At 43.7% G+C, this 12,451-nt stretch overlaps 1 protein-coding gene across 7 annotated transcripts in view; it reads right to left on the minus strand.

Moving 5' to 3' along the window:
* Positions 1-12,451, minus strand: part of YEATS2 (YEATS domain containing 2) — a 48,838-nt gene that overhangs the window by 13,420 nt on the left and 22,967 nt on the right. For 6 of the 7 annotated variants that reach the window (XR_014854115.1, XM_085069760.1, XM_085069763.1 and 3 more), the window contains 10 exons: positions 10,610-10,717; positions 9,368-9,541; positions 7,927-8,185; positions 7,001-7,162; positions 5,641-5,762; positions 5,128-5,283; positions 4,225-4,398; positions 3,272-3,470; positions 542-673; positions 191-289 (listed from right to left, as the gene is read on the minus strand). Coding sequence is in view for 6 of the 7 variants with exons in the window: in XM_085069760.1 (XP_084925886.1) it covers positions 191-289; positions 542-673; positions 3,272-3,470; positions 4,225-4,398; positions 5,128-5,283; positions 5,641-5,762; positions 7,001-7,162; positions 7,927-8,185; positions 9,368-9,541; positions 10,610-10,717 (1,585 nt within the window). In the remaining variant the exon portion in view is untranslated. The remainder of the gene's footprint in view (positions 1-190; positions 290-541; positions 674-3,271; positions 3,471-4,224; positions 4,399-5,127; positions 5,284-5,640; positions 5,763-7,000; positions 7,163-7,926; positions 8,186-9,367; positions 9,542-10,609; positions 10,718-12,451) is intronic. The other variant, XM_085069761.1, reaches the window with a different exon arrangement.

Consider the following 12,451-nt stretch of genomic DNA (forward strand, 5'->3'; position numbering starts at 1 on the left):
GGATTTGTCGAAGGGGAAGTCACTGTTAAATTCCTAGTCCCCAGGTGTCATTTAACTTTGATTTAAACTCTGCTAATAATGGAAATGAAGGAACCCAGAGTCATGGAGTCTACTTTCATAGTCAGGCCACTTGCATAAAGCAGCACCAGTTTATTTTTACTACTTATCTTACTGAGAAAGCTCTTGTTACCTTTCACAATGGATGCTGTGGAGGGACTTGGGACAACTGTACTTGCTGCTGTGACTGCTGAAACTGCTGAAACTTTGCTGGTAGAAAGTGACTGTAGCACTGGAAATGAAAAGAAGAGAAAAGGGGGGGAGCAACAAAGAATAAAAAAAAAAAATCAAACTTCATACACTTCAACAAATAAAACTTTTCAGAAGCAACACACTCTTTTTGCAGCACAAAGTTTAGGGATGAATTCCTTGCTACAATTTCTTCTATCTCTACTTTGGACCATGTATGCCAACAGTGACCAAGTGCTACCCTGTGTCAAAGGAGATTTTCAAACACCATCTGTCATCCTCCTCTGCCCTTTACCTTTGTTCATAGGCATGAGTATTGTCTGAACACCTCCAGAAGCTGTGTTTACACCGAGCTGTTTAAGCTGGCTGGGAACTGTCAGAACAGCCTGCTGTGGACTAGACTGATTTGAGTGGATTTTTAGCAACCCTGCAAGAAGAACGGAAGACAAAATGTTAAATAAAACACACCAGTTAGTTTATCTCCAGCTATTTCTCTCCCTTTCCGCTTGAAGCAGGATGGCATGTAACCTAGCTCTGCCACCCTCTTAACAAGCCACAGTTGGGTGAGCTGTCAGGACGAGTTCTCACTGACACGAGTGATGGCTCAAACACTGGAGTGCTGCACCGCAGTGGGCACACTGTTACATGCTGCACAGCACTCGCAGAGCTGTAAAGCAAATCTCCTAATTACCTAAGGAATCTTAAGCAAGAGTAGATGTAACAAACCTTTCAACTGAAGCAGGCTCAGCAGAGTAAAACACTTGTCAGAAGCAGACCTTGTGCTCAAGGCTGAGGTAAGCCAGTGAACTACAGCTCTGTTGTACTCACACAGCTGCTCTCAGGGAGGTATCTCAGTGCCACTCACACCTCTGCAGCTCAGCTTAGCAGCATCCACTGCAGTCAGCAGAGCACAATCAACCCTGTTCCAACTATGGGACAAGCCATATCTGAACTGAATGTTCTGTCTTTCTGCAACATGCACAGAACACATCCATAAGGATGGCTAATCAGGCTATGAACAACATTAAATGGGAGACTGAACGAAATCCCTGATTTTAGTCAAGGCCAAAAGAACAAGCAGAACATTCAGATATTAACAGCATTATCAATGGCAGCACTCAGTAATTTTGGGAAAAATCAGCATGACTCCAAGCTGTGCCATAGTCCCATGGGTGAGCAGTATTCATCACCTGTCTGCCAGCTCTCTCCTCCACCAGGAGATGTCATCTCCTTGTGGTGACATTCCAAGCCACCACAGCCAGCACTCCAACACTGTGATTTGGGCCTATATCCATCCTTTCTACCAGTAAAGTGGCTATTTTCCATGTAACTGTATTCAATCTGTAGCTAACTTCTCTTCAGACTGTGGAAATTTAGCAGGCTTCTATTCTAAAACATTGACAACAATAAATGTTTTAGTTAACCATGGCAATTTTGCACTCATGATTTGTTTTGACATAAAGTTTCCATTTTCTTGATAGTAGTAGTAGTGCTGCCTTCCAAGTACTAGACATGCAAGGTCTGGTGAAGATGTCTTGGTTTTTAAGGATGCCCAGCACTGGTCAGCTAAGCTTTCACCTCCAGGCAAGAAGGCTCACCTAGCGCTACCCATTCCTTTGTGTGGGACATACTGATGTGTCAGGATAGGACAGCAAGGGACCCAACAGCAAGGCTGGCAAGAAGGGACCTTTTCAACAAACCCTAATCAGCCTGGTGGGTGGGAGATGCTGCTTGATAGAAAACAAGGGAAAATCTGAAATTCTTTTCAAAAGGCTGCCTTTAAAAACACAAATGTTCAGAATTTTAACAGTTTTGTTTGAGTTTTTGTTTCTCATTACATTGAAATAACATGTTTTATAGCCACCACTCCTTTTGAGATTCTTGAAGAAAGAGTTCTCCATGATGAAGTCAGTGCCTCAGGTTACAAAAAACCTCCCAAAACAAAATCTAGACAGCATTCTCACACCTAAATGAGAGTTTTAATCTGACAGCTATTTAGTATGGTTTACTTCCTACCAAAAAAACCCACCTGGCTGCTTTCCTTGCAAAGGGAAAAGTACTGATTTGCTTCTTGCAGGATTCTGTCAGTCTTAGCAGTCTACCCTGTTTATTTTCAAGCTCTGGGTAAAATATACTCATCAGAAAGAAGTTTAAAAGTCTGAGAGGAAACAAGAAGAGCTGCCTCAAAAAGACACTGTCAGATGAGCTCAGTGTCATTTTCTCTTTTCTGTATTTTTCCTCTGCTTTCACTTAGTAAGAAGACACTTCACTTAGTAAGAAGACACTTCAAGTGAACAGAACATGCCAGCAGGTAAATTAATCTAAACAAAAATTTCCAATTTTAACCCATAACTCTCAAACCTGCTGTATTTGCTCTCCCTTACACAAAAAATGCTGCAATACAATAAAACTAAATAAGGAGAACTCCCCTCCACATAAGGGCAGTCCATCTTTATTACCTCATTTTTATTAACTTGAAACATCCAGATCCAGCCTCCCCCACTGTACTTAATGGATTTTGACTTCAAAGCCTTCAGCTCCCTCTAATCAACATCTCTCTCCTTTTCAACCCAAACAGAGCAGATGCAAAGCCTCAGAGACAAATTCTGCTCTTGCAACTTCTCTGAGTATAGTGGAGTTTCACTTCCACAAACTAATCAATTCTGTAGTACTGCTGGTATCTTGATAATTTCCCCACTCAGTGACACACTGTGCTCCTGATAGGTAGAATGCATCTTCCTGTGAGAACTTGGCATGAAAACTGAAATCCCTCTCCAATACCAAAGGGCAACTTGTGCTGTTATTTGTAACAGATACAGTCAATGCCAAAAGGATGCCAAATTAATTAGAAATTTCCTTGGCTAAGCCAAAAGTTATGCTAATAAGTTGTTTTAGAGAAAGCATGACTTTTACACACTCACAAACGCAGGTGACTCTATATTATTCCATTTACAGTGAAGACATCCAAAGAACTCACACCTGGATTCTAACTTTCTCTGGGAAAGGCAAGAAGGGACTTTAATACCTGATACTGTAGCTTTTCCCGTCACAGGCGTTGCTGTAGTCATCAAGGAAGCAACACTTACAACAGTGGAAGTCGCAGCCTTATTCACTGCTGATGAAGTAGACTGGCTCTGGCTTACACAGATTTGGTGTTGCTGTCCAGATGTTTTTACTGCAGGAGTTCCAGAAGATGATGAACTGGAACCTGCATTATCTGCTTGCTGCATAAGAGGCAGAGAGGGATAACAAATTCCTGTTCATGTCACAGCTGGTTCAAAAACAAACACAACAAGGTAATATCTAAAAGTAGCAAAACGAAATATTTATCTATCCATCATTAAGAAGCAAGGGATTCTCAAGCTCCTATCCAAAAGCCCACACACAATTGATGGCACATATAGAATGGAGGCTGTGGCAGCATGGCATCAGCTCTCCACAGACATTTGGGATGCATGGATATGGGGCTAATAGAAAGAAACAGGCTCAGAGTGAATTGCACTCTTCACTTTGCTGCCTCCTTTCTCCATGAACTGCAGCTCTACTCCAGGTGGACAACCTGCATTAACTGGATACATGGCTGCATCCACTCGCAAGAGCATTCACTTTAGGAATGCAAATATTTTGCATCCTTCCTCCCTCTATGCCAAACCCCCTCCTTCCAAGGCTGCACTACCACAGCTCCCCTGGGGGGACAGCAGTGAAACCCTCTGAACACAACCAGGACCCAGGAGCTGCTGCCAGCCTCAGACACCTGCTAACAGCAGGCTGGGCCCTGAGCACTGTGCAGGGCCTGTGACCTCAGCAGCACCTACAGCCTGCTTACTGCTGCTGGATACAAAGAACAGCAGATCCACTAGCAAGCTGACTGGAAAGAATACCAGCTGGGGGAGAAAAGCAGTACAAGTCCTTTCCTGGGATTGTTATGGCAAGAGTGCAAACACTGCATTACAGAACACTGGCAGTGCTGGTTCTCACCTGGGCCACCCCATTTGTGGGGAGTGCCACAGCAGGAGCAGCAGCCGTGGTGATGACACCTCCTGATACTCTCAGCACAGTGGTGCCAGGTTTGGAGAGCTGGGACGAGGCAGGCACTGATTTTATAGACCCATCTGATATTTTCACCAATGATGTCTGTCCACTGGATGCAGCCTTTGAGTAAGAATGCAGCATAAGGAAAACAGTCCATTTGCTTGGGTTTTAAATGACTTTAAAAAACCAAATCAAAACAGAACAACAGCAACAAAACAAACAAGATAAATGCTTTTTACATTACTAGAAAATATTTCCAAAATACCTTTGAAAAAAACAGATTCTGGCAATAATCACTGGAACAAAATTATCACCTCAGATATCAACTTTACCAAACTGTTGACTTTGCAAATATATGTCAAATCAATCTCAAATTTTGGATAAACAACTACAAGTACTCTTGGGGCATTTGAATTTCATAGGGACTACTTGGTAGTTTTTAAAAGAAGGACCTTTGAGGGGTACCAAACCCAAAGATTTTTAAGAGCTTTAGAGGGTGACCCATTTCTAAGGTTCAAATATTTAAGCATATTTTTGCACCTGATTCTAATCACTTTTACAATTCCATTTCACTAAGAAATCCCAGAGCCTATTTACAAAGCAGCAACCCAAGCTTAGACAGATTTCAAGCTGACCCCCTCTGAGAAATAAAACTGGAATTCTGTAGACTGATGAAAGTAAGCCTTTATGTGCTTTCCTCTTCGTGGCACAGCCAGCACCACAATTGTACAAAAAACCCACATCAAACCAAACAAGTATGAAAGGAGCAGCTCTCATTATGTGTGGCCGTGGCTCCCATGCTTTATCTGACAAAACTAATAAGAGAGAAACACATCACTTGCACGTTACCTGTGTAAACAGAGCTGTTTTCTGTCCAGTTATCACTTTTAGGGCTTGTCCTTGTGTGGAAGATGCTCCAACTCCTACACTGCCCTGAACAACTGATGCTGGAGTCAGCTGCTTCCCAGAGCTCTGAGGTGAAGGCTGGCCAACCAGAAAGGTGCCCTGCTCCAGACATAAATCAGGGAGGTCAACACTTTGAAACACAGTTACAAGTCAACAGAAATCTGGGAGTGGCAATAACAGATAAAAGCTTATGGCTATAATGTAGCCACAACAACTTTCCATCTTCTGAAACAAGGCACTGCTAACTACAGTGGATGCTCCTGCACTAAGAGCTGGATACAGCCTTCTTGCTGCGGAACACTTTCTGATGGAAGCAGATCAGGAAAAAAGTCAAATAGGGTGCAGACACCATAGTCCAAGAACGTTTCACATCCTACAGAAACACAGGACATCCACCTAACACCACTGCAGCCTGAAATGTCAATGTGCTTCCACTGAGATACTTGTGCCACTGACCTGGGGTGTCTGCTTCAGGATGTAGGATGTATAGGTGAGGTGCTGTGACAAGTTACTGCTTGTGCTTTGGGTTCCTCCTCCTCCTCCTCCTCCACTATTTGTAGAAGAACCAGACTGAAGACCTGTAACCAGAGGAAAAGGCTTGATCCTTTGGTAATCAGACAGTGTCAGCTGCTAAAGCATCCCTCTATATACCAGTATTTGAAAAGACTTTGCAAGGTACTTGGTGCCACGTGTTTTGCAGCCAAGTAATGTTATTATTCAGTAAATAAGAGTTCAGCTGCGCTGTCTTACAGCTCAGCAAATGCCATGAATAAGAGGAGCTATTGGGGAAATAAGGAGGGCTGGTGGGCAAGCAAAGCTCATTTCAGGCTTTTTTGAATTTTCTATCAAATGAAAATGCTGCCCAACAGAAGAACAATCTTTTCAACACGCTTTTGCAGGTTATGGATCTGCAGCAAAAGCTCTAGAAACACTCTGAATCCTTCTGGCTTCTTAATTTTATTGGCTGTCTATGCAATTTTGTTAACTGAATAATAGATCATGGACACCAAGCAACAGCAATTTGCAGTGACAGTTTGATACTGCTCTGTCTCCAGAAGGAACAGCCTAAACAGTGACTTTTTTGCAGTCTTCCATGAAGAAACAAGAGTGAAAAAAATACTCATGGCTCTGTCATAAACATCACAAGTATTTGACCTTCCTTGCTGCCAGTGAGATTATCAAAATTGGACTGCCCCAGCTGCCTCTCTAAATCTCAAGCAATGGGGCTCCCATGACAAGTTCTACATCCCAAAAATACCTTCAGCAAGAGGATCTGCTGTTTCAGTGACATGCTTTCTATTGCTCTGTTGCTGGTATTTACAGCCTTATATTAAACTTAGTAATACCTCAGGCAGGCCAAATCAGAACTGGGACCAAAAATTTTACACGCAATCCATCTCCCATCCCAATCCCGGTCTCAAGAATAACATTCTGGAAAAGGCTCATGACCAATCCTTCCATCTACACAGTCCAAAGCCTGCAGTACTCTTTCCCTGCAAACAAAGCCTCACCCACTGGACTATCTCAGCAGGCTGGGTTGTTCTCCAGGTATTTCACTGGGAGTTCCATTCACAGGCCTATTAACAACATGTTTCTGCACTGAGAGCACTGCATGAAAAGCAGTTTAATTGAAAACAAAACCTACTTGTGAGATCTCAGCCTTAAAAAGCACCATGTATGGGCTGTTGTGAACAAAGAAACCCTATCCCATTACTGATTTCCACAGCATCAGGATGCCCTATAGCAAAAATGCCAAACATATTAATTATGCAGTGATTACATGATTTAACTCATTAGATTTCCCTGCAAGACTAACTAGCATTATTTGTGGCTCGCAGTATGGCTCCCTGGGGTATCAGCAGCAGTTTTCCTTTCCCAGAAGGGTTCTTGCTGTTGGTGGTGAGGTACAGCTTGGTGCCTGGTGGTAAGTTTGCCAGGTTTGCCAGGTTGGTGGCTGGTAACTGCAGTGTAGCCATCACTAGAAAGAAAGAATAAAAAGGAATAAATCAGCTGCTTGCAGAAAGTAGTATGCACTGAAATCTGCACAGAATGGAAGTACTCAGTGACACGCAACTAACCCTCAGTAATCCCTACTTAGCTGGCCTAACTGCAGATTAACTCGACCAGTAATGCACAGACACTTTTTTTAATAGGTCTGGAAAAAATCTCTCTGTGTGCAGCCCCAGTTCTGGCTGCTGGCCACAGCAGCACAGCCATGGGGTCTGCAGGCTTCCTCCAGCCTCAGGCACCACACAGCAGCTTTACAAGAGCCCAGAGCCCCAGCTGACACATGCTCAGCTAAAGCAGCTGTGTGCAGATGCAGACAGGGTGCTTCTGCCCGTATTCCCATACCTTTAAGCACTGGGGAAGATGTAGGGATGAACTAGGGACACTTTGGCTCTGGTTGGCTAGATTTATGGGGAAAGGACTGCAACACCAGGCAAAAATGTGAGACCTGGGTCCATGAAAGTCTACTAGGTCTCCTGCACATTCCCCAGCATATCCATCTGATCTTCATTCCCAGAACACTGCATGTTTTAAAGCATTTGTGCTCCCCCTTACATAAAATGAATTAACATTTTCTTTATAATTAATCTCAGTCAGCCTGAATTTTCCTACAGTGCTCTATACTCCTTTTGAAGTTTTTCAACCACACACAGTTATTTTGCAGGTGAGTAAATCATTATAGACCCTCAAAGTCTAGCCATCGTGAGCTATTAACAAGGTGTAAAATTACTCTACCTGAGCCTTGAGATGTACTTTTCTGAGCCCCTGTGGAAGAAACTTGTGCCTTCGTTATAGTCTGCACAGGCTGTGCAACGATTGTCCCTCCACCTCCACTCACGATGGCTTTGGCTACACCTTGAGTCACAACCTGCTTTGAACCCACAGCCTTTGCTACCGAGGAGCTGGACTTTGCCACAAGGATCTGGCCACCGCTTATTGCCACCGCTTGTTTCACTGTCGACTGCAACGCAGAACCAACTGGGACGCCAACAACCTGCAACAAACAAGGATGGCATGGTGCACTGCTGGCCAGAGCCATTGTGGGAATCCTAGCAGGTACACGACCTCCATCTCCAGACATTTCAGGACGTGCCTGGTCACGTAGAGAAGCTCTTCATTCAGGAACAAAATTAAATGGGCAAGAGGCCAAACCCAAGTAAAATGATGAACTGTTAAACACAACCAGGATCTCAGTGAACCCACAAAAGATTAAGTTCATTCAAATTACAGGGCAATTCCTTTTTTTCTGGTTTATAAGCAGTGGCTTAATTCCAGCTGAAGATAAAGCTTGCCTTGGTGAATTAAAGAGATGCAGAAATTCAGTTAGAACATATTCATGGGAACAGATTCCCTGGGAAAACTACAGCCTCAAAGCAGAATCCACAAAGTGCTTCAATTTTACATGTTAACAGTAACTGCAGTGAACCATGACATTTTGCATACCTGCTCAAACAGGCAAGAAAGGCAGCAAAAAGAACAGGGAAATGTTGCAAATGCAAAAAAGTATTTACTTATGCAAACATGAAAATCCTGTATGTAATCTCTAGTGCTTGGTACATCATTTGACTCTGTCCACAATGGAAAGAGGCAAGAATGAACTTTCTGACACATCTGTCATCTTGTCACTGCACTGTGCCTTCTCAGAAGCTGTGGCACTCCTGTCAAAGCAGGACTCCATTGGCACAACTCCTACAGTAAGATGCTTGAGTTGCCACTCAAGTAGGATTGCTTTGACCTAATGCTGGTTCTGGCTCAGCCTCCACCCTGCTCCCTATGTGTCCTGTTCTCTTGTGTTGCAGGCCTGCATTCCTAGAAAAGAATTCCCCTTCTCTTACGGAAAGACCTGGATGAGTTTCAGCAAGAGTAGATGATCACAGCCAGCCTTCTGGGCTGACAGTTCAAGCACCACCATTCCATTGTTGCACTGGCTTGGACAGAAGTGGGAGGTGTCCCTGTACACAACAAACTGTAACAGAGCCTGCTCAGCCTGCTTTCTTCCCAAGACCTACATGGAAGCAGGACACGAGCCACTCTGCATATAGGAAACCTGCTAACCATGGTGCTGCCACCTGGGAGCAACACAGAAACAACCCTGCTCCCCTGGGAGAAGCACCAAGGGCTGCAATAAAACCACAAGACAGCTCCCAGCACACCAGAGACCCCACGTGCCCCATACCTTGGGCTGCACTGTCCCCTCGCCTGTGCTCACGACGGGTTTCTGCGGAGACAGGGCCAGCATGTGGCTACCCTTGACGGTGACATACTGCTGCACCGAGGGCTGTGCTGCCGCGCCTGCCGCTGGCACCGCCGCCTGCTGGGGCAGCTCTCCAGGCTCCTGCTTGATGATCACCTTGGCAAGAGCAAGAAACACAAGTAAGGAAATCAAACACCTTCAACCACTGAAGATCACTTCTGGAGCAGCCTGCCTGCAGGGCAGGGCAGGCACAGTCTGAATTCAGAAGTGGTGCTCACCACCACGGGAACTCTAACTCAGCTCCCAGTGAGGGCTGCTCCCAACACATGGAGTGTGGGGTGGTGTCCGTTGTTACAAAGCAGTCCACATTTGAGAGGTGCTCCTGGAAGCCACAGAGTTACAGCAATTGCTGGTAGTGTTACAGTACCAGCCATACTGACAAGGGACTTGGCCAGACCTGACTTCTTCAGACCCTGCATCTTGGCATGGAGCCACGACACTTCCAAGTTTCAAAATCATAAGTAACTTCCTGTTCAGAGCATCTTCTGAACCTGGTTTTTACTTCTATCCTGCAACATGACAACCAATAGCTATAGACACTGCAAATCATTACAGCAGACATATACATGTTCTCTTGTGTATATGCTTTATACTTCTCTGGGACAGCCCTGCATCTACTGCCTAATGACAGCAACACAAAAAAGGTTTTTTTGGGGGTTTTTTGGTGTTAAGATTGTTGTAGGTACTGTAACTGGTAGGAAGCATTCTTCCACCCTTTACTTGGATCACCTAACATTGCCAGAAACAACTTTAAATTCCATGTGGCAATATTTAAGGAAACATTAAGTCAGAAACAGCAGCATCTGAGATTCAGAAATCACTGTTATTTTTAAGAACCTCCTGACAGATCTATTGCATTCTACTGTATCCCATTAAAAATAGCTTTTAAAATATCAGCCTGAACACAACAGTGATTAAAAAAAAAAAAAACAACAGAAAGGATGGAAGAGGTGATAAAAGGAAAGATCACAGGTACAGCAAAGCCACAGGGGAAGAAAAAAAACCAAGACACATTTTTGAGAGATACCACAGAGCCCATAGCAGCAAGATACATTGGTTCCAGTAAGAGTTTTACAGGCACTTGGGTTCCATGGTTTGTGGCACAAGTCAGCATGAAATTACACTACTGGGCTACCTGTCCCAGCACAAAAGCCAGAAGAATACCTTTGTAAAAGCTCCAAGTCCTCCAGTGACCGATTTGGGGCTCTGCACCTTGGAATGACTCCCAATGGGGCAAAGGGGTGGCATGGTGGCAAAAAGAGAATCCTCCTGCTGCAAATAAGACATGGTGCAAAAATCAGTGAAATGTCCAATAAAAAATAAAACAAGTGACTGCTAATAAAGGGCAGCATGGACCATCTGGGCAGGCCAAATTACCTGTGCAAGTAAGACATTTCCAAAATCAGTCAACACTTGGGTAAAAGGAATCTAACTTACTATAACCCACACAGCCAATTTTATTTGCTAAGTTAGATCTCCAGCAGCAGTACCTGTTTCTTACCATGTCATACACAGGCAAAAACATCTACTCATGTTCTCTGATCAATTTTTTATGCAAAAGCATTTCACTTAAAATTTAAATAGGCTGAGAGGGCATCTTATCAATGCATACAAATACCTGCTGGGAAGGTGTAATGAAGGCCAAGCCAGACAACTGTTTACAACAGTAATATCCAATGAAAGGACAGTCAATGGGCACAAATTGAAACACAGGAAATTATAAGGAAAAGGCCTTGTTGTTGATGGTGATCAAACAGAGTAACACGCTGCTCAGAGAGGCTGTGGACTCTTCAGCCTGGAAGAAACTCAAAACCCAACTGGACACACTCCCAAGGAACCTACTCTATTTGACCCTGCTTTGAGTTGGAGTGGTTGATCTCCAGAGGTCTCTGGCAACCTCAGTCATTTTGTGATTCTATACACAATCTCAGAGAGAGAAGACAGTGTAAGAAGAAACAAGTTATGGAGGGGAAAGTTATTCTCTCAGAGGAATTTATGCTCTCCTCTAACTGGAACTGCGCAGTGGCACACATTCCTTCCAGACAAAACTCACCATGTGGCAGAACCAACAAAGCTATGTAACTAAATGGAGTAGAAGATACTTCCACACCTGCAAAATCATGCACCTGGCACTTCTGGATCTGAGGCAAGCAGAGAAGTCAAGTGCATTTGAGGCAGTTTGTTACAGTATAATTGCTCTCTTTTACAATCAGTGTGAACCCCAAAGCCATGGTTTCACAATCACTTGGCCCATCCTTAGGTTGGATCATGACCAGAAATCAGACCCTCCTGGCATCTTCCTTGTACTGACACCCACGGCTGGAAACACTGGTTTTCAAGCAGGTTGGCTGTCTGCTCTGGTTCACCACATTGCTGCACAGCTGGTAGCAAATGTGAGGCGTGAGGAAAAAGCTAGAGGCATTATCTGCCCTTTCTACAGCAGCTGCATTTGAGACTGGCTGGAGAAACACAGCCTGAAGTCATTAAAATAAAGAGAAAACTAGTACACAGTGAAGAGATGAGAAGTGGTGAGTTATGCACACCTGTAATATCCCACTGGACTATCAGGCACACTCTTCAAAGAAATCATAAAACTACAGCTTTTCCACCAACCTGACGATATAAATCAAATTACATTTCTCTTTACAGAGGTATGATTTTTATGGTTTTGGTTTTTTTTAAATACCTTCAGTTTTTAACTTTACCCTGGAAATATAGAATTCAGCTGTTACTAAGGATGTGTGCCTATTTTGACTCACTGGAAACTTTTCAGAAAAAACTGTTGCATATCAGTGAAAAATAAAGAATCATGAATGATTTTCAACACAGTTAAGTGAAATCCATTGGAGCAGACAGGCTTTTAACAGCTGACTAGCTAGCTGCACACCTGACACTTAAAATGCTACTCCAAACTAACTGCTTCAGACAACAATCAGCAACACTTTTCCCCTAACAGACATAGGAAGCGTCTCAGTTCCAAATGTGAAGTGATTTGCTCTCTGTAGG

This window comes from Lichenostomus cassidix, chromosome 9 (assembly GCF_008360975.1).
Source record: "Lichenostomus cassidix isolate B80296 chromosome 9, HeHo_3.0, whole genome shotgun sequence".
In the NCBI taxonomy this organism is placed as follows: domain Eukaryota; kingdom Metazoa; phylum Chordata; class Aves; order Passeriformes; family Meliphagidae; genus Lichenostomus; species Lichenostomus cassidix.